The following is a 22415-nucleotide window of genomic DNA, read 5'->3' as shown; positions in this document are numbered from 1 at the left end:
TGTATGCCTGATATAATGATGAGCTGTCCATGAGTACCTGCCTCTTGCTCAGAAATTGTGAACATATCAAAAGATAGGGTAGCACTTTATAACAATATTTTTGCATTAGCAAAGCATGAGTAAACACTTAATTCATCATCCCCGTGGGACACACGTTCATGCTATCGGAGAGTGTGTCCCACGGTGCCGGGTCAGAAAGAACTCCAGCCAGGTGATGTGAGGCGATGCCCGTCAGTGGCACGAGTGTTGAGTATGTTTTAACGTTTTTTGGCACATACTAGCTGGCTAGCTAGCAAACAAGTCACAGCTAGCTAGCTAAATACTCATAATCAATAATCAACATCATGTATGTGCCAGGAAACACTCGTGCCATGACGGGCATCACCCCCATCACCATCAAATGGATGTTCTTTATCACTTTGTGTTGTGTCTATTTCCCTTTTCTGTTGAGAAGATAACTGAGACGTGTGTTAGCTTTGAGCCACTGCTGGCCTTTCAATGTCATTTATTAATGCTTTGTAAAAAAAAATCACTTTAGATGAGGACATATAAGCAACATACTTCACTAATACTTAACTAATGACTAGTAACTACCTGAATAAATCATGAATTGCAGTATTAAAACACGTTTATAAAGCCCATGTTAACCATTAGTGCATCATCTATAAGTCTATAAGTTATTAATCAAGAATAAAACATGTACAACTTTATGAATTGCATACTATTGAGTTACTAAGTGCTCATGTTGGAACAATGCTTTATAAATGATGAAGTATTTACTCACGCTTTACTAATGCTAAATAGTGTAGTTGTTATAAAGTGCTACCAAAGATAGATATAACAACCCCAAGTTAATGGTAAATGGTAACTGGACTCTACTTGTTTATCTCTTTTCTAGTCTTCCAACCACTCAAAGGTCTTTAACACTACATGTCATCATTCACCCATTCACACACTGATGGAGGAGCTACCATGAAGGTACCACCTGACCATCAGGACTATCTAACATTCATACCCATTCCTACACCGCAGGAACAGCCTGTGGGAGAAACTTGGGGTTAAGTGTCTCGCCCAAGGACACATCGACATGGACTAGTGGAGCCAAGGATTGAATCGCCAATTCTCTAATTGAAGGATGACCCCGCTGAGCCACAGTCGCCTGGTGCACTTTGAGAGCAAAAGTAAGAGTCTAGATCTATGAAGAATGTAATGCTCTTGTAAATAATTGTGATTTTGTAAACAATTAAATCATCAACACAGTGGTAATACATTAATGTTGATGACACAGCAAAAAAGTCGCCACAAGCCACCTTAATCCAGGCCTGTCTAGTACCAAAAACGGTTCTGGTCTCTATAGATATCCCCATTCATGACACTAAGTAAAGTCCAGACTGGCTGCCCCTCAGCTACAATACAGCGTCTGTGAGCGTCTGACCTGTTTTTGATGTGATTAGATTTTGGGTGTTACACTGACCTGTTTATATTATATTCAGGCTTAAATGTATGCATAATTAAGGCAAGGTGGGTGCCGTTACAGCCCCTAGCTGTCACTCATGGTGAATAACTTCAACATTAACACACAAATTGAAGGAGCTGCCAGGATTGCATTTTACTCATTTGACAAATACATTGATTCATTGGTTGGGGTTGTGTTAAAGTTTTTTTGTTGAGATTGTGAAATTGTAGTGTTAGTTTAGTTGTATTTATTTATATAGTACCAACCGTTAACAGGGAGCAACAAGATCACGGGGTTAAAGTTAGCCAGCTAGTAACAGCCTAGCTTGGTAGCATTAGCTAGCTTGGCAGCCTTGAGCTAATCATAAATGTTTTAGCATCCGGGCTTCATTTGGCCTCAGCTCCATCCACACTCCACCTCTTTGCTCATTTTTTGATTAACTGGGAGTTATCCATTATTTTCAAGACTTATCTTGAGTAACAAACACCCAATAGTGTCTTTCAACATAATATATTCATCGCAGTGGACATTTTACTGCAGAACCACAACGTCTACTGCTACTACTTGTGTACTTTTACTGCTGATACTTTTTGAAGCCAATAATGCGTGTGTACTTTAACTGCTGATACTTTAACTACATGGATTTGATCATACTTGTGTACTTTTACTGCTGTACTTTAACTATGAAGCTGAGAATACTTATGTACTGTTGTACTAGGATTTTTAATATAGAACCTTTACTACATGGTTTTACTGGTACTTTTACTTCAGTCAAGATCGGAGGACTTCTTCCACCAGTGTAATTGTAGAATTCATTGTTTTTAGACTCTTTGGTCAACATCTGTAAACACTGAAACAGTGGTCTCTAAACTGGAAATCAGAGCACAATACGATTTGTTTAATTTACAGTGAGATACTGATGAAGTCATTGTCCTTTCATTTGAGGTATTTCAACCAAAAGAGCTGGGCGTGTATGAGTTTCCAGCTGTCGATCGAAAGATGTTTCCATTAAGTCATCACTCCTGCCACATCATAACACAACATATGTGCACTGCATGATGTACAGTGTTCCTTGAGTCTTGGTTTGTGCCACTCACCCCCTGTGATGGTTGAATGGTCCAGCCCAGTTCTGCTGTGGCTGTCGTTGAATCCATTAGTACTTCTGCAGGGAACAAAAATGAGAGTTAGAAAAAAGATATTTTATCATATATAAGTTTATTACAGAGTATTCATTTTGATAATTTTTATAATTTCAGTCATTGTAATTTATACATTGATTTTGATATATCCTTTCGTTTCATTAATAAAAAAGATAGAATTTCCGTGTAAACAAATCACACAAATCCATTTATAGAAATTAGCCAAATAATAAAGGTCTGGTTATCTTAATGAGAATATAAGAGCACATGTTTCTCAAACCCAGTTGTTGGTTTCTGCCAGTAGAGAATGCTCTCATTCTGTAGAGAACAACATAACAGAAACAGAAAGCGCTCATATTAATCCTGACCTGTTAACTGGATTTTAAGATATACAATACAATCACATTTTGCACACAGTGCTAATTTTAGCTAAAGATCACAACATCCTGACAGCGCCTCTGTCTGCCTGGAAACACCTGCTCTCTCTGTCACATCCATAAGCCTCTGAGGTCATAATCTCCGTCCATCCCCCCACCACAGAGGAGAAACATGTCCACATGAAAGCGTGCTGCTATCCAACACATCTTCAATTATTCACTTCGTCCTGAGAGTCTGCTGCTGAGTAAAACCTCTTCCTCCACAGATGTTAGTGGTCACAGCTCACAGATCATCACTGCCTGCCTCCATGCTCACAAATTTCAAAAGACTTTCCAATCAATCAAGCCATCACACTTGATTTGTTGAGCGCCTTTCATACAAGTAAGTGCAATTCAAGTGCTACACAGATAAAAGTGTGGACCGTGAAAACAACAGAACAGACAAAAGCAATTCAGCAACTTAATAATTTGAGACCAATGCATGCATGAAAAATAAAAGACTTTGAAGTGGCAGTGGTTTTGTTCTAAGGCTTTTATTATCTGCCTGCCTCCTTATACACACAACTGTATAAACTCACACACACGATTTGCCCACTTGAATGAGTCTATGCAAAAAAGCAGCTATTAGCCTACAAACAGAGCAGAAGGAATTCACTGCACGGCCTCAGACACACTGCTTTCAGTTCCACGTGTCTTCAGCCAGCAGAGGACCAACACCAGAACTGGAGCACAGAAAAGTAAAGTAAAGTGTGTCCACACAAAACACACAGAGTTGCCATTAATCTAATTATTCTGACACCCAGGTTTGCCCTGTAGAGCTCAAGTCAATAAGTCAATCAAGAGAAAATGAATTGGCAACTATTGTATAATGAACAAATTGTTTCAATATGCATGCTGTTTTTAATATTATTCAGATTCCGCTTTCACATCTACAGCTGGTTTTAAATGCTGCTAAAACTAAAAAAATGCAGTTCTCAAATGAAAAGAAGCATGAAGAAGAATTACATAGAATTATACTACATTTTACTATGAGCTTTTCCACTCGTCCATTCTCAAAAAGTATTTTCTGTTGAGCAAGCTAAAGATATCATTACTGCTCAGGGAAAGAAGTTAGAAGTGTCTCTTTGATGACTGCCTTCTTCTGAACCTCGTGTTGATAATCTTCTAAAAAAGCTGAGACTGAAGTTGTCGATCTCTGACCAGGGCTTGGTCCTCCTTGGTACTAGTTCGCTTATAAAGGTATGCTGGGCAAATTCCCATCATGCATTTGTACTTCTAATGTATGTTATAGTCTGTTGTGCATGGACTGAACGAAGAAAGAAAACTTGTTCGTGCTCTGCTCCCCTTACGTGAAAAAGCCTTCAAAAAGCCTTGATAGTTGATACTGAGAGAATTGGTAAAAGACTGGATAGCTGATTGGTGATATTTTAACATGTAATGTATTTCCTCTATGTTACCATGTGGTTATTGTTGTTAAGTTTGTTTGTGTATTTTAGTGCCTCAAACTAATTGAAACAACCTATGTGGTTTTATGGACACTTTTATGGACTAGATGTTCGTCTTCCCTCTTTTGATTGTTTGTGTTTTTGACGACTTTTATGAACCATTACATTTTATTTAGTTTTCATGTTTCTCTCTTTTTAAACAAAAGTCGTACATCTAAATAAAGCAGCAAACAAACAATAACCTGCCAATATTCTTCATCCAGTCTAGTGACAATAAATTGTTATATAACAAAAATAATATTTGAACCGCCTGAATTTGAATACAGTGTAAGGAATAAACTACAAATGAATTATCCTTACACAATGTTACAGGCCCTGTAATATGATGAGAGAGCCCCAGGTCTGAAGTGAGTTTGAATCATGTTCGCTGATTTTAACATTCATGTAGACGTGGCAACTTTTTCTATAATGAATTTATCGTTTCAATCGCCAAACATTCTCTAATTCCAGCTTCTTCAGTTTGCTAGTGACTCAATAGAGAAAATATTGGTGAGACGAAGCCTTGCACATAACAGTAAACATTTGATTATGTGTAGACATGTTGTCTGGTTAGTGGCCAAGCATGACTGACTAGTCATAACAGTGATCGTGATTTTCTGGAGAATAATAGATCATTATTAGACTCAGACAGAGATTCAGAACATTTCTGAATCAGTATATATTCAGCATAGAAATACATACAAATGTGGGTCAAATTGGCCACCTTTTTAACATTTGGACAGTTTTGAAGTTACACATAAGCAATATATTCCCACCGAACAATAATATACAATACTTATTTATTCATGTCCATTCGTGTCCATAGAGATTATAACTTTATATTGTTCATGTTGGTCTTGCATAGCTTTTCAGAGTCAGGCTGAGATGAGTGCATCCACTGTTGCCCATTTTTCCGGCTGCTCGCTTCCTGTTAGCATCAGCAGCGATTAATGAGGAGCTAGGAGGGAGCGACAAGCCAGGTGTCAGAGCCACGCTAAACAGGAATAAAGAGGCCATGAGCACTGACCCGCAACCGATTCCCAGAGACTCTATCAAGAAGGGAGCAGGAGACAGAGGAGACCGAAGCTTATGGTCTCTACATCACTTATCTACCAGAAACTCATTATATGAGTGAAAGCACCATGTTATTACAGCCTTATTTAATTAGGATGTTTTATTATATTTTGTAAAAGTGTTTTCTGTTTTTCTAAAATCTGTAGTCTGTTTCCGAAACACTTACAGGCAGTTGAATTAGAAAAATAAGACCCATACTGGAATTTGCTTCTAATGCCAGCTTTATTATATTTTTAGACTTGATGCTATGGACACCTGTCGGTCGGTGTGATACAAATATTGAGGATATATACCCAGCTCTATCCACAAGTAAACTAAAAGACATGTATAATATAATATGAATTTGTTTTGAAAAGGAAAATTACACAATCAGGACTGCAGCAAAACTGGGGAAAAAAATCTTTATTTATATGGTGGCTAATTGTCTGCTGTGACAATTTAGTGGCACTTAGATGGCATTGGACTTTCTTGATTCTTGTTGTTCTGAGTCTGTACTCATGGTTGAATGCACTTATTGTAAGTCGCTTTGGATAAAAGCGTCAGCTAAATGAAACGTAATGTATTATTGCAATACTGGTTATATTTCCTATACACTTTATATGTGCAGTTGATTCTTCAATACCTGCATCTTTATATAAAAAGGTAATTGGTTGATACTAACTATAGACACTGCAGTTACTTTTTTGCACAAAGATACATAGGTAAAATAAAACAGAGGGTCACTTGAGGTTAAATGAGCTTGTGAATTTACCACCTCACTGCTTGTATTCAGATGCATTTTGACAACCAGACAGCAGGTGTTCTGAACGGCAAACATGAAATCTGACATGATCAGAGAAAGAGAGAAAGAGAAAGAGAGAGAGAGAGAGAGAGAGAGAGAGAGAGAGAGAGAGAGAGAGAGAGAGACTCTATGTAGTATTAATGAAGAGCCGTGCTGCAGTTGTGTATTTAAAATGCAGGCGGCTGGCATTGGCTGGAGCAGGGAAATGGGGACAGAATGAGCTGCGAGGTGCATTAGTATATGTTGCCCTCGTTTCGTGACTAGACATTCGTCATGCAGCTCCGGAGTCTCTACAGTTAGATCACAACTGACTGGATGATGCTGCTGGAAATCAAAACGACATGAAGGAAGGACTGACTTCCACACAGATGACATCCTGCTCAAGAAGGACTGACATTACACGTTTGTCCTTCAGGGCTGGAATTCATATTTCAGTAAAACTTGGGTGCGAAGCTAATCCACATCGTAGACTGTAGAGCTCTATTTTGCTGGCTCCTCCCCTTCCCACTGGCTCTATCAGTCCTTGCATTCCTGCAGTATATATATAGAGAGAGCTCTTGTTCGGCCTTTCTCTGCATGATTCAATGAAAAGTAGGGCAAAGAGGAGGAGAGAGTGGGCCAAGTCCAGCACACATAATCCTTGTAGGCGGTGCCACGCTCTGTACGCCACGCTGGATTAAACCCACAGGGAGAGATCAGACAAATTCACTTTGTTTTATGTCCATGCACTGCCTGCCATGCTGCTGTGGGCAGGAGCTTTCATAATCAAACACAGGGTCCCGCCATGTTCTGATGATGTTTTCTTGATTAGGTATTAAACGTTATTGAGCTTGATCCTGAATGTAACCTGCTTGTAATGTAAAATTGATGATGTAAATTTGAGATATGATTCAAGTAGAGATCATATTTGCATACACCCTGTTATTGGTCAGTGCAACATCTTCTCTTACACAAATTACCATCCAGGCAACGTGTTTAACTGCCCTGGGACCCACACCGTCACTTGCAGAATCAAGTAGCAGGTTCTTGATGAAGTTTATTTATTTATATTGATAAAATAAGATAATCCTTTATTAGTCCCGCAGCGGGGACTTTTACAGCAGCGGTCCCCAACCACCGGTACCAGTGCGTGGGTCCCTTGGTACCGGGCCGCAGAGAAAGAATGAATGAAAAGAGAAAAGAAAAAAATCAAGGTCGGAAAAAAATAATATTTTGAAAAATGACCGGATACATCCGTCTGTGGGTAACCTTAGACGGAACCTCTTGACACATGTCAGGAGGTTCCGTCATTACACCAAAACTTAAAAGTCCGTTTCAACTCTTACAACTTTCACATTTTAACTCTCTATTCAGGAATAAAATCGATATTAAATTATTACAGAAGGTGGTTCATACATTGAGGTATGATCTCTTACACACAGAGGTTACTGGTACAGACAGAGCTGGAGGGAATACAAAGGCAATATTAAAGAATACGGTTAATTTTCCTCCACACAGTTCAATAGCTAAATAAAAATATGTTATTCATAACAATTAATGCAACAATTCCTCTCAACAATAATTTTTTTAACCCACGCTGCTACGTGGAGAACGTGGAGGGAACCCACGCTGCAATGGGGAGAACGTGGAGGGAACCCACACTGCCACGGGGAGAACGGGCCCCTTGTGCTGTTTGGTGTCAGTACATCACCGCGTAGCCCGTTTTTCAAACCTAGATTTAAATGACATGTAATTGGAAAAGCTCTGAATATAGTAATATTCTGATTCTACATTTACTCTGTGGTCTTAATACTGTCAAGCACTGATAACTTCATTGTCTCTTATCAAGGCATTGGGCTGCTGGATGGCACCGTCAGTGCAGAGACTGATTGAGCAGATGTCACATGGACTAAGTCTACTGATCTCCTGAGAAGAGAGAACACGCTTCAGTGGATTTATGCGTTACAAAAAGTTATGCTTCAGTGGGTTCAGTCTCAGTGTCTTGTCGGGGAAATGCTCTGAAGTACTTGAGCCTCTTTCCTTTGGGGAAATATAACGCCTGCCAGAAGTGTGACTAGAGTTGGGTGAATTTAGTCCCTGCATGTGTATCAGCTCATTTTACAAATAATGATGGAAGGTAAAAATCTAACTGAAATGCTGAGTGAACATAAAAAAGGTTGATATTTGGGAGCATGAAACAGGAAAGCTATTCATTGGATTATGAGACATGCCATGTAGATCAGTAAATAAGAAATGATTAAGCCAATGATACCTCTATGTCATGCTGACACTCTATTCCAGCACATTGCATATAGCTGCTGGTTTATTGGAGGCTCCCAGCAACAGTTGAAGGAAAAGCAGCCTTTGTCAATTACGCTGTGAAAGCTATGATCACACTACCTATAGATCTCAGGGCCAGCTCGCTAAATTATCTATTGTTGTTCAGTTGTAAGTAGATTTGGATGCAAAAACTGTGGCGTGTTCTTAGATCACCAACGGCGCCACACTGGGTTGTTTTCCAGGCCAGACTTCTGGCTGTACCCGACACAGATAAGCAGTGAGGTTAGACCCTTGGGAAGAAATTCCAGGATGGATAAAAAATGCCTTTGTCTGTATAGTTGTAGTGAATTTGTGTCTGGCGGGACATTAGAAGGGTCAGACTCCTAGGTACCAAATAATAATACGTCTCTAATTACCTCCATTGAAGGTTTTTTGCATGTTTATTCTATGTCTATGTCGCTTTATTGTAATGTATTTCTTGTATGTTGATTTGTATATATATTATTACTATTATCATTATTAGAACATAGAGCACTGGGATATAAAAGTGAGATTAAGAATATAATGCCTTGATCTAGATTAACTTTACAATAAAATTAAATAATAAAGATGAATATAATAAAGTGTTTCACAGTAAAATAATATTCTGTTCACCATATCAATGTAATGTGAATATTTGCTTGCAAATGTATTCATTGATTTATATTTGATGTTATTTCAATTTGTCCATCCAACTAAGTGGTGGTGAATGCAAAATGTATGTGCTGCAAAAGTACAGATCCAACCAGCTTTAGCAAGGGTTAGTGTTTAAAATGGTACCAGGACAGAACTCTAGTATGTCTTACTGTCAAAACTGCCTGATTTGATTCCATGCTTAAAAAAAACAATAGTAGATTGTATGTGGTTATGTAAATAGACATGTCCGACACAGACTAGACCTAAATAAAACGTAAACCCACTGGAGACATTTCATGAACTCGCTGCTTCACAGTGGACAGGGTCTGGCCATGGACGTAACACTGTGGTGTCTCTCTGTCATGCTAACACACATCCTGTTATCAAGTTCCCAAGTTTGGTGAAGCGACCACGAGTCAGTGAAGAAGTGGGTCAAGCGCTGTTGAGGGCACGGACGATGTTCAATGTTTTCTACCACTGCTCCCAGAGGCTAAAGAGCAATGTGCTGCTCCAAACACTGACTATTGATTGGTTTAGATAACGGATTCCACTGAGAAATGTCAGCAAGGGGCACTGAGACCGAGCTGGCTTTATCTAAGAACAACAAAAAGCGATGAGGATAAATGTTAGGTTGAATAAGGTAAAATAATAGTTTTAACTACAATGTGAAGTCTTCTCACATTTTGCATAAGGAAATATCAATAATAATAGCAACATGAAAACCAAGTCTAATCCTTGAACCTCTAAGTGTTTGCAACATCAGGGCCCCATTTCTCGTACGTGGTTCAACAAAGTTGATCAAATGTCCTATTATCCACCTTAAATTACCGCGATGATTGACATCAGGATAACTCGGTTTCTCCACGGCTGATCCGTGCTCAAACGGTTTCGTTAATTCCGTCATCTGGATAATTGCGCGTGCCCATCTGCTTCAGAAGAGGGGACAAAATCGAACACAGATTCCATGATCTTCTAACAGTACAATGGCAAATAAACTCAAAGGACAAGCCACTTTTTTCTCCGCTGACAAGCAGGAGATGATCATGAACGCATATGAGGAAGTCAAGACCTTGATCATGGCAAAGTCTAAAGCTGCGTTCACACTAAAAACATTGTGAATATTCGCAACACTTTTGGTGTGACCGAGTTATCCTGATGTCAATCATCGCAGTAATTTAAGGTGGATAATAGGACATTTGATCGACTTTATTGAACCACGTATGAGAAATGGGGCCCTGATGTTACAAACACTTAGAGGTTCAAGGATGGCCTTACACCATCACCGCGAGATATAAGCATTGCAAAATATCAAGTTAAATGCGTAAGTGGTGGGGAAATGTATCGGCTAATTTTAAGTGCCTCATCACCCAAATCAATCAGATTATATGTATTTAAATGTGCTGGCAGTAGTATACAAATTAATATATACTTATGAAGATATATGTACTGTATGTGCGTATGTATCATGTACTATGTGTATATACATGTATGTGTAGATCACCATATAACTAGGAGTTTGAATATGTTCTATGGACAGATCAGTATGTATGTATTATTCATAATCAGAAATTCAATCAATGCATACAGTCTGCATACAGTATGTGAGACGGTCAATGGGCTGTGCCTGTGGTGTTCAATGTACGGCTCGAGAAGGTCTCGTAAATACATGATTCCTTTTCGGCATAATCTATAGCGCTCGTACAGGTAGGAATTCATCATGATGTGAGAACGGATATTGGCGATCTGGAAGAACTCTCTCCCTATAAAACTAATATAACTAATATCGCTCTTTCATCAATGAGGAAGGGAGCTGCCTTTTTTGTCCGGTGGGAGTGGCCTGTCACAACCGTCACTAGACGGTAGTGCTTTTTGTTGTCTTGTCACTTCCTGTTTTACTTTGAAATCATCCTCCTGTGTCATGTCTGCTGTCTTTACTTCCTCATGTGTGATTACCTCGCCCTGCCCTGATGTGTTTCACCTGTGTCTCGTTAACTCCCCTCCCAGTGTGTATATATACTCTGTGCTTCACTTGTCTTGTTGCCAGTTCGTTTTTCTTCACCTGTGAGTCAACTTACCAGCGTTTTTCCTGCCTGATATCCTGTTCTGATTCCGACGTCCCTTCGTTTCCGAGTAAGCCCGATCCCTGCCTGTACCTCTGCCGAGTTTGACTGCCTTCCTGTGAATGACCCTGGACTGTTTACGTTGGCGATTCTACTCTCCCCTGAGTGAGACAGCTGCTCTCACCACAGCGGGTCAGAGCCTTGCCGACCGGCCTCAGTCCCTCCCCAGTTACATCGGGAGAACCTTCGGCGGTCCTTCTCCAGAGACTCTATCCTGTTGCAATATTACCTTTATCAATAAAGGAATTCTTGTGAACTTTACTCTCTGCCTCGGGTCGTGCATTTGGGTTCTTTCATTAGTGCTCCGGTGTGACATGGCCAGCTAATCCAGTGAATTTCAGTTAACCTGCCCTGGAGCAAGTTAAGGGATTTCGATGTGTTGCTATGGTGATTCATCCAAACTTGCTTCGTGGAACCGAAAGGCCTATGTCATCTTATCCTGAAAATTATCCGGCTAACTCAGTAAGCCAGGTATGAGGAATAGGGCCCTGGTAAGTGATGACTGAGCCAGTGTTGCTAGGAGACACACTTCCATGGTGATCTGCGGACTGGAGAATGGCACAGCCAATAAAATACTTAAAACATAGAAGCTGGTTCCATTATATGCAGTACAATGCTCACTCAGCCTGTTGGGATGTTGAACTGTAACACAACGAGAGTGCCGAACAACATTGATAAAACACTGATCAAGTGACAGCACTGAGAACATATGGTCCCAAAAATGTACCTCTGCAGAAAAGAAATGCAAAAAATAATCAAAAAATGTTATAATTATAATGCCTGTTGAACAATAGTTATTGTTGTAAAAGAATGCATAGGTTTTGCATAATTTATTAGCCTATGTTACGATTGGTGAAACAATCTAAAATAATAATTTAAAAAAAATGATACATGTGATAACTTGAACTAGGACTGTGTAAACAACAAGGCCAACAATAGGAATTCAATGAAAATATGATTCACTTTGGAACATTAGTCCTGAAGGCTGATGAGTGTTTCCCCTCAAGTCTTCCTGTTGTGAAGAAAACAGTTATTATCATGCAACCACACACAGCACTGTCTCCGTGCGAGCTTGTGGAGGCAGCGTGAGTGTGAATGGCAGCAACAGCGCCGGTTGGAATAAGACATTCCAATTACGTGCAATACAACTCCTGCTGAGACGCAGCTTGGAGGCATGACACTCTGAATGAGCACTTGGTAACATCTGTGCTCTGCTGCTGCTAAATGTACCCTACCAGGTACAGCACAGCCAGTGTGTGTGTGTGTGTGTGTGTGAATGAAAGGAGACTGGAAGGAGAGCAGAGAAAAGCAGCGTATAAAGGACCAGTGCTGACTGGATGTCCTGGGACTAGGCTGGAACTGCCAGGTCTGAGGGGGTTTACATAAAGCAGTGAAGGGAAGATGGCTACTAATGACCTTCTAATTGCATCAGCTAAAAGACTTGTCTCTGTACTTGTCTTGTTAGACCGTAGTGCTGCAATCGACACCATTGACCATGACATCCTATTACAGAGACTAGATCAGTGGATTGGTATTAAAGGTACAGCACTAAGCTGGTTTAAGTCGTATTTATCAGATCAATCTCAGTTTGTATTTGTAAACGATGAGGCTTCGATGACCACCAACGTTAGTCATGGAGTTCCACAACTTGGACCAATTTTATTCACCTTATATATGCTTCCTTTAGCCAATATTATCAGAAAACACTCCCTAAACTTTCATTGTTATGCAGATGATGACACTCAATTATATCTATCGATCAAGCCAGACGAACTTCAAGTGTGTCTTAAAGGCATACAAACCTGGATGACCTGCAATGTTATTTTACTTGGCACCTCGGAAATCAATTATCTAATGATATAGTTTCTCTTGATGGCATTGCTCTGGCATCCAGCACCACCGTAAGGAATCTCTGAGTTATCTTTGATCAGGACTTGTCCTTTAACTCCCACATAAAACTAATCTCAAGGACTGCCTTTTTTCACCTACGTAACATTTAAAAAATCAGGCACATCTTGTCCCAAAGCGATGCAGAAGAGTTGATTCACGCATTTGTTACTTCTAGACTGAATTACTGTAACTCCTTATTATCAGGCTGCTCTAATAAGTGAATGCTGCAGCTCGTGTACTCACGAAAACTAAGAAAAGAGATCACATTACTCTTGTATTAGCTGCTCTGCACTGGCTTCCTGTAAAATCTAAAATCATATTTAAAATCGTTCTCCTCACCTACAAAGCCTTAATTGGTGATGCACCATAATATCTTAACCCTAGAACACTAACGTTAAAAACTGGAAACACCATCACTAACGTTGGGTATATTTTACCCGATATAATGTACCTGATAAAAAATACTTCTCATCAAAATATATTAAAATACAACAATACAAGGCAAATTGAAGTACTCTTATTTCATTTACTCTACTTTTACCTCATAAAAGGAAAACGAGTTATCATGGGGGGGACCCAAAAAAAAAGCTCAAAATTGGGTGAAAAATTAGGGAATCAGCAATGAAACATGATAAAAAATATAAATAATGGAGCTATGAACTTGTTCTTTGGTCCACCCGTTCCTGGGACATGTGAGCCTTGTCCTGTGAAGGCACAGTCTTCCTTCAATGGTAATATCTCTATCACTAACGTTGGGTATATTTTACCCGAACACGTGCCAGTTGAAAAAAACAGGGATTGGAGCAGGGAGACCTACGACTTTTCAATGAGGACCCGCGCAACTCAGACAAAATCAACACAATGAAAATTACGTAACCACAATCGCACAGGTAAAAATCACCCAACATTAGTGTCCTAGGTTTATCTTATAGTACCATATTACCCCACTAGAGAGTTTATAGTACCATATTACTCCACTAGAGAGCTTATAGTACCATATTACCCCACTAGAGAGCTCATAGTACCATATTTCCTCACTAGAGAGCTCATAGTACCATATTACCCCACTAGAGAGCTTATAGTACCATATTACCCCACTAGAGAGCTCATAGTACCAAATTACTCCACTAGAGAGCTCATAGTACCATATTACCCCATTAGATAGCTCATAGTACCAAATTACCTCACTAGAGAGCTCATAGTATCATATTACCCCACTAGAGAGCTTATAGTATCATATTACCCCACTAGAGAGCTTATAGTCCCATATTACCTCACTAGAGAGCTCACAGTATCATATTACCCCACTAGGGAGCTCATAGTACCATATTACTCCATTAGAGAGCTCATAGTACCATATTACTCCACTAGAGAGCTGCGCTCACTGAATGCAGGATTACTTGTGGTTCCTAGAGTATTAAAAAGTAGGATGGGAGCAGAGCCTTCAGTTATCAAGCTCCTCTTCTGTGGAACCAGTTTCCACTTTCAGTCCAGGGGGCAGACACAGTCACCTCATTTAAGAGTAGACTTAAGACTTTCTGCTTTGATAGCTTATAGTTGGGGCTGTTTCAGGCTTATAGTTAGGACTGGCTCAGGTTTGCCCTGTCCAGCCCCTAGATATGCTGCTAAAGGCCTAGACTGCTGGGGGACATCTTAGGATACACTGAGCTCCTCTCTCCTCTTCTCTCTCTCCTTCTGGATGAATGTCTCTTCATTCATGTCTCTTCAATGCACATTACTAACTCTACTTCTTCCCGGAGCCTCTGTGCTTTCTCGCCTCACGTTTCCATGGATCATGGCTGTGTCTGGAGCCGGTCCTGTCTTCTACCTCCTTCCTCCTGCCATTTCTGTCATATTCATGTAATGTGCTGTAACTCTGCTACGTTGTTCATTCTGTAGACATGACATCTATTACTTCTGTCCATCCGGGGAGAGGGGTCTCCTGAAGGTTTATTCCTTTTTTTCCCTGTCAAAGGATTTTTCTGTTTTTTTGGGGAGTTTTTCCTGATCCGATGTGAAATCCTGGGACAGGGATGTCGTATGTGCACAGATTGTAAAATCCTCCGAGGCAACTTTTTTATTCGGGATTTTGGGCTTCACAAAATAAACTGATTTGAATTGAAAAGACATCTGGCACATAGTTTGCTTTAAGAGATGTTACACACTAAATGGCTAAAGGTATATGGACACAAGCCATTCCAGCCTTAATTGTGAGTTAAACAAATGAGTCTGACACCATGAGCATCAATGTGCTGCTGCAACAGCCTCCACTTCTGGTTTCAGGCAAATGTTGGAACTGGCCGCAGGGATTTGCTCCCATTCTGACAAAAGAGCAACAATGCGGTCCAACACTGATGTTGGCTGATCTGGATTAGTTTGGTGTTCTACTTCACTTTGTTACCACAGACTTTGAAGAATACTATTATCTAAAATATCTGTGTATGGTGGAGGATTAAGATTCAGACCACGTGTCTACAGTTTTGGCCGAATACTGGAGTGTCGGATGCTTCCAGAGAACAGGCTCCTGGCAGAAAGTGGAGATCAAGTTTGAGGATGACTAGATGGTACAGAAGCTTAAAAGCATATGAGCACATTTACAGCTTCAACACTGTTAGCATCACGATAAAGTGACGCTTCGAATCATTGGCTGAGAAAACGTTCCAGCCCTGCAGCGATCCACCATCACTGGAGCAGCCTGTCCTCTGATGACGGAACATAAACAATTTGGCTTCGAGCCTGGGAGAAGCCTCAAACAATCACATTACCATCCAGACTCACCATCAACACCCTGAACTGTCTTGGATGCTGTCATATATAGATTTTTATTTTGTTATGCAGCTTTGTTTTTTAATAATAATACATATTAAAAAACAAAGCTGCATGAAAAATAAAGTTAAGTTAGAAAGTGCCATTGAGAGTTTAAAACAAGGTAAGCAAATAAAGACCAGTTCTATATAACACCAGCACCACCACCACCAGTAATGTTTTATTTCTTATTTTATACAATAGTACTTTATTTCCATTATTAAGCTCTGAGTCATCTGCATGTTCACTGATGCAGAGCACATCTAAAAATCTAAAAATACTCCCGATGCCCATGAACACAGCAGGCAGCAATACACTGGATGTTGTTGTCCTTTGTTGCTTTATATATATATATATATATATATATATATATATATATATATATATATATATATATATATATATATATATATATATATATATATATATATTTGTGTGTGTGTGTGTGTGTGTGTGTGTGTGTGTGTGTGTGTGTGTGTGTATTAAGCTATTGGTCGGTGAAGAGACTTTCTGTGGTCTTAATGTGGCAATTATTTAAACACCTAATATACAGTATTATACAGTAGCCTATATAGCACACATGTTGTCAAGGCTTAGGCTACAGACTGATCATAATTCATAACCAGTTGGAAGTGAACAATTACATCTAATAATAAAAACATATACAATTCGGGAAAGTCGAGCGCGCGACTGCACTGATGAATGCTCCTGGCGGCTTGTATGGTCACAACATAAAACCCAGAGAAGCAGATTAATTCTAGACTAGCTCACAAACATGTTGGCAGCCTCAGTGTTTCACAGCTCAGTGATCAGAGCTGAGCCCGAACATGACTTCATGTTCTCCACAGGAGTCCCTTGTTGTAAGACGCGGTTAGAACATATTGGAGTCTGCTTTGTGCTTTATGATGAAGCGCTGCTGTCCCTGTCGCGCGCCGCGCCGTCCCGACACATTCAAACACATTCAAAGAAGAGTTGAACTCCGCCTTACCTTCGACAGCCCGTGCCGTTGGCAGTATCCATATAAAATATAAGATATCCATAATCATTGTCATTCGGGGCACTGGACTGTAAAAAGCCAATGCGTTCATCGCGCAGCCATCCAGCAGCGAGCCATTCACTATGGATTCACTCAGAGGTGCAGAGCATCCTCCTCCTCATCGTCATCATCAGCAGCAGAGGGATAATGGTTGAGGAGCGGCTGCACCGGCCAGTTTGGGCGAAACCAATTGGAAGGGGGCGGAGAATAAAAAATAAAAAATACAACACCGGCATCCCGCTGACCGCAGTGTTTACCTCCAGAACTCGTCCTGGAGAGGACACTATTACCATGAACTCTGTTTCAGAGGAGTTACAGCTGAAAGTGCTGATCCGGGCAGTACACATTTACTAAAGCAATATATGCCTACATATTAATGTACTATTTTAGGTAGTTGTATTTTAGGGGAGACTGGGGTTGGTTGCCACATGTTTCACAGTTCAAGTTATTTCATTGGCAGGAGTTATGCTTGAATAGTTGCACCAGCAGCAAATGGAAGGTCGAGGTCTAAGTTGAAAATACATTTGTTTTAATGTGTACAGGTTGTTGATTCATGATTTAAGTCACATGTTGCATTTGTGGGCATACTTTATAGAAGCACAATGTTAAGATGCTAAAGTTACGAAAAAGGAAGCAACCAATGGACACAATTATTTCAACCAGAAAACATTAAACATTAAACAGAACGTCTTCTGATTTTTTAAACCAAACCACACTTTTCAGCAATTTATTAGTAGAAATGTTGAATTACTTCTGTGATCAACCATTCAAAAAATAATAATGATATATCAGAGTTTAAAACCCTGAGGTCCAAGCATAGAACCCTGAGATCAGAGCATATCCCTGAGATCAGAGAACCCTGATGTCAGACCATAGAACCCTGGGATCGGAGAACCCTGAGATTAGAGCATATACTCTTGAAGGTAAAATCATAGAACCCTGAGATTAGAGCAGAAACCTGAGGTCAGAACATAGAACACTTTGGTAAGAGCATGGAACCCTGAGGTTAGAGCATAGAAACCTGAGATCAGATCATAGAACCCTGAGATCAGAGCATATAACCTTGAGATGAGAGCATAGATCTCTGAGATCAGAGCATATAGCATTGAGGTCAGAGTATAGAACCCTGAGATCAGATGCATTAGATATCAGAGCAATTAACCCTGAAATCACAGCATAGAACCCTGAGATCAGAACATAGAACCCTGATGTCAGAGCATAGAACCCTGAGATCAGAACCCTGAGATCAGAACATAGAACTCTGATGTCAGAGCATAGAACCCTGAGATCAGAAAACCCTGAGATTAGAGCATAGAACCCTGAGATCAGAGAACCCTGAAAGTCAGAGAAACTTGAGGTCAGAGCATAGAACCCTCAGGTAGGAGAACCCTGAGATCAGAGCATAAATCCTTTAGACCAGAGCATAGAACCCTGAGGTAGGAGAACCCTGAGGTCAGAGCATAAATCCTTTAGATCAGAGCATAGAACCCTGAGGTATGAGAACCCTGAGGTCAGAGCATAAATCCTTTAGATCAGAGCATGGCACCCTGAGGTTAGAGGAGAGAACCCTGCGATCAGAGCTTAGAACTTTGAGATCAGAGAACCCTGATGTCAGAGCATAGAACGTTGAGGTCAGATCATAGTACCCTGAGGTCAGAGCAAATAACCCTCAGTCCAGAGCATAGAACCGTATCTTTAAATAAATGAAGATAAAAGTCTTGTTGGACAGAGACCTCAGCCAGCTTTGCATTTATGGGCCGTAATGGATCAGTCCTAAGTGGGTTTAATTTGTGGTACTTAAGGTTTTGATGGTTACAGCCTTAGTCTTTGAGTGTGATTTGTGGCCGACAGAAGAAGCTGTAATTAGCGACCGGTGTTGCGCTCAGACCTGTGGGTGCGGTGCCAACAGATGATGGCATGACCTTCTCAGCTTCCTGAATTTGGTGAAATGAGGTGGCTGTCTGAGCACAGGTTGGGCTCCGGTGCCCAGACACAAGCTGCTGAGGTGGTCAGGTAGCCCAATACCAAGAACCTGACAGGGCGCTAAGGCACGGAAGCTAGAAGCTACTTACACACGAGGGCTCCAGAATCAAAGCCCGTTGCGGTAGTCAAGTGGTTGAAATCCTTTTTGTGGCACACAGTCAGTGTGTTGGATTACAGTCTCAAAACATTCCAGTTATCCACATTAACTTGCTAGCTCGCTCAGTTCTACGATGTGTTCAAGGACGGTCAGAGAAACCACTGTGATCAACCACCAAGGGAGTAGGGATGCCATGGGCCGTACAGGAATGTCCCCCGATCAAGTCTGGTGGTGGTGTAGTGTAGAGCAACGTTAAAGATCTGGATAGATGTGATGAGAAGTGAGACTTCTGAAGAGTTTAGTGGAAGGACCTCTGGGCTCTGGTTGTGATGACGATCGGAGGTGAATGGTCACATTGATATGATACTTAAAGGACAGCTGCAGAGAAAGTAACAGTTTTAACATATGAAAGCAACAATATGATTGGCTTACAACGAACATGACATCATCTGATCGGTGTAACTGAAAGAGTGAACAAACCTTAGTTAGCTATCTGACTAAGTTAGAAGCAGAGAGAGGGAGAGAGAGAGGGAGAGAAAGAGAGAGAGAGAGAGAGAGAGAGAGAGAGAGAGAGAGAGAGAGAGACCTGGATTACTGAAGATCTTCATCGCAAATAAATGAAGTTCTTCACAGAGATGGCCTGGTTCTACTGTGTCCAACCAAATCCTGCTGAATCTCTCACTGAAACCTTCTGTAACAAATGGGCACTGGACATCAACCATAGAGGTCCAACCACAATTTCTCTTGAGGAGGTACCACACTTAAACATACAGTGGAATACAATTACCAGGCAAAATCATCAGTGGATCTGGGAGGTTTGGCAAAGCAATAAATTCCATGACAGATGAAGCATGTAGTGCCTATTACGTAAGAAAGAATTCCTGTTTCAATATGACAATGTCTCAGTGTAAAGTTCAGATCCATAAATTAAATAATGTTTTCACAGTCTTGTGTGAAAGAATTTGACTGGCCTGCAATCCCAGAGCTGACTTCAAACCCATTGAACTCTTTGGGATGAACTGATCCACTCAACCAACATCAGTGTTGGGCCTCACTGATGCTCTTGTGTCAGAATGGGAGCAATCACCTGCAGCCAACATCTGGTGGAAAGCCGGAAACAAGAAGAGCGGAGGCTGTTATCGCAGCACATTGATGCTCACGTGTCAGACTCATGTCCAGCTACCAAGGCTTCATTGTTTGGGAGTTGTGATATAAATTTACTAAATTGTGAAATTGCATAATCACTGTCAATCATGTTGAATAATTCAAAAGAGGCATTGCAACTTTGCAAGACCAGAAAACCTGGGAACAAAAGAAAGACCGAAAGCACCTTGATCTCTCTAAAGATCAAGGTGCTCCTGTCTTTCTCATCAATTAGAACATTTGAAACAAAATAAGTAGATGAATATACATAACAATTGAGGAAATTACATTGAATGCAACATAAACTCATTTGTTTTTAATTCCATAACAGATATTCAATTAGCAGATATCGCAAAAATAAAAAAGCCAACACATTGTAACAAAATACATAGTTTGTGACTACAAACATGACATTTAAAGAGGTCGCTATTTAAAATTGTGAAGACCCAGAGAGGAATGTTTGTGTACACACTGCCACCACAGATTGAATGATTCTGTCATGCCAATAAAGCAATTTAAAATTGACAGAGAGAGAGAGAGAGAGAGAGAGAGAGAGAGAGAGAGAGAGAGAGAGAGAGAGAGAGAGTGATAGAGAAAGAGACAGAGGGAGGGGGAGGGAAAGAGAGAGCCAGAGAGTATACTCCGGGAGGAAATAGAGCAGAAGAATATGGGCCTGACAAAAAGGAATCCAGCCTGCCTCCAGATGAGGGAGGGTTGCAAAACAACAGATTAGAGAAGCCCAGGGCTTGTTCCCATGGAAACCTTGGCCGAGGGAGATGGCGACAGGAATGCGACATATTGTAGGTCAGACATGCCATCAGCGATCCAATCAGACGTAATCTGTCCTGACTTGAGGGTCATAGATTGAGCTGTAAAGCTGGTGCCTTTCTGTGGCTGCTCTCACTGTCGAGGTTCTTAACTAACAGAACAGGGAAACTCAGATCCTTTACTAACAATAGCAGTAATACAACAGTGTAGTGAACTCTACAAGTCAAATATCTGCATTTGTTTTATTACTCAAGTAAAAGTATGAAAGTATTATCATCAATATATAGCAAAAGTAAAAGTACTTATTAGGCAAAATGGTTCATTTCAGAATAGTATTAAGATGATTGATACATTAGTGTGTTTAACACTTAAATGTTGCAGCTGATAGAGGCAAGGTTAATTAGAAGCAAGCATGTACATCCATTCCCTGTATGAACCATCTTGGCAGTGAAAACACTTGCGAGAGCATTTTGGGTAAGTGTCTTGCCCAGGACATCGACATGGTTGACTGAGACTGAGCCACAGTCGCCATACCGTGTGTAGAATGGACCAAAATAGCAAAATTATGAATTAGGCTTAAATTATACATGGTTGTACACATGTATGAAGAATATAAAAATATGTTGCGTAACTTCCAGGTGCCTCAGAACAGATACGACCTGTGCGACATGACCTCCTCTCCACCATGGAAACCTTGAAAGAGGGCAGACTACACTTACACACAAGAGGCTAAACTCAAGCACAGCATTCACACAGAAAAGATGAGGACAATGATCAATCAAGAAAAAAGTATGCTTACTCACATTTTTCATTTTTAAAAGCAGAGGCAGATAAGATATACAACTATTACAGTTTTTCTCAATTGCTAAAACACTAAAACCCATTGGCTGAACAAAGTTCTCAGTTGCCTGAACTCATTTAGCTAATTGTGCAGTCTGTTGTCAATACCTTCAACTATTTCACATGATGGTAAAACACAATTTGCAGATCTCACTTAGACTTTCTAGCAAAACTCTAAACACATTCTGCCCTCTAATGCACATGTCATCCATACTGGTAAACACAAGTGGCAACAATCAAATACAAATAGAGAACACATTTCATTGATTAAACACAATCACTCAAAATCAATTTCACTTGTATCAAATGATGTGACACAACCAATATAAGCCAGTTTAGAGAGCAAACAGGTTGAAGGTGGGAAGGAGAAAGTCTGAGAATGGATAGAAGAAACAATGTGAGAGGACGAGTGCGTATGCGAGGTGGGCGACGAGGAGGAGGAAGAGGAGGAGGAGGAGGAGGAGGAGGAGGGCAAGAAAGAGGAAGAG

The 22415-nt window shown here is 40.4% G+C and overlaps 1 protein-coding gene across 1 annotated transcript in view; it reads right to left on the bottom strand.

Moving 5' to 3' along the window:
* ephb2a (eph receptor B2a) overlaps positions 1-17112 on the bottom strand; it is a gene marked incomplete at both ends in the record, with an annotated part of 33601 nt that extends 16489 nt beyond the window's left edge. The window contains 2 exons of the mRNA XM_079225980.1: positions 2554-2618; positions 17049-17112. Coding sequence (XP_079082106.1) covers positions 2554-2618; positions 17049-17112 — 129 coding nt within the window. The remainder of the gene's footprint in view (positions 1-2553; positions 2619-17048) is intronic.
* Between the last annotated feature and the right edge of the window lie 5303 nt (positions 17113-22415).

This window comes from Taurulus bubalis (genome assembly GCF_910589615.1).
Source record: "Taurulus bubalis genome assembly, chromosome: 11".
Classification (NCBI taxonomy): domain Eukaryota; kingdom Metazoa; phylum Chordata; class Actinopteri; order Perciformes; family Cottidae; genus Taurulus; species Taurulus bubalis.
Note: the sequence above shows the minus strand (reverse complement) of the source record. Positions and strands in the feature narration are given on the sequence as shown.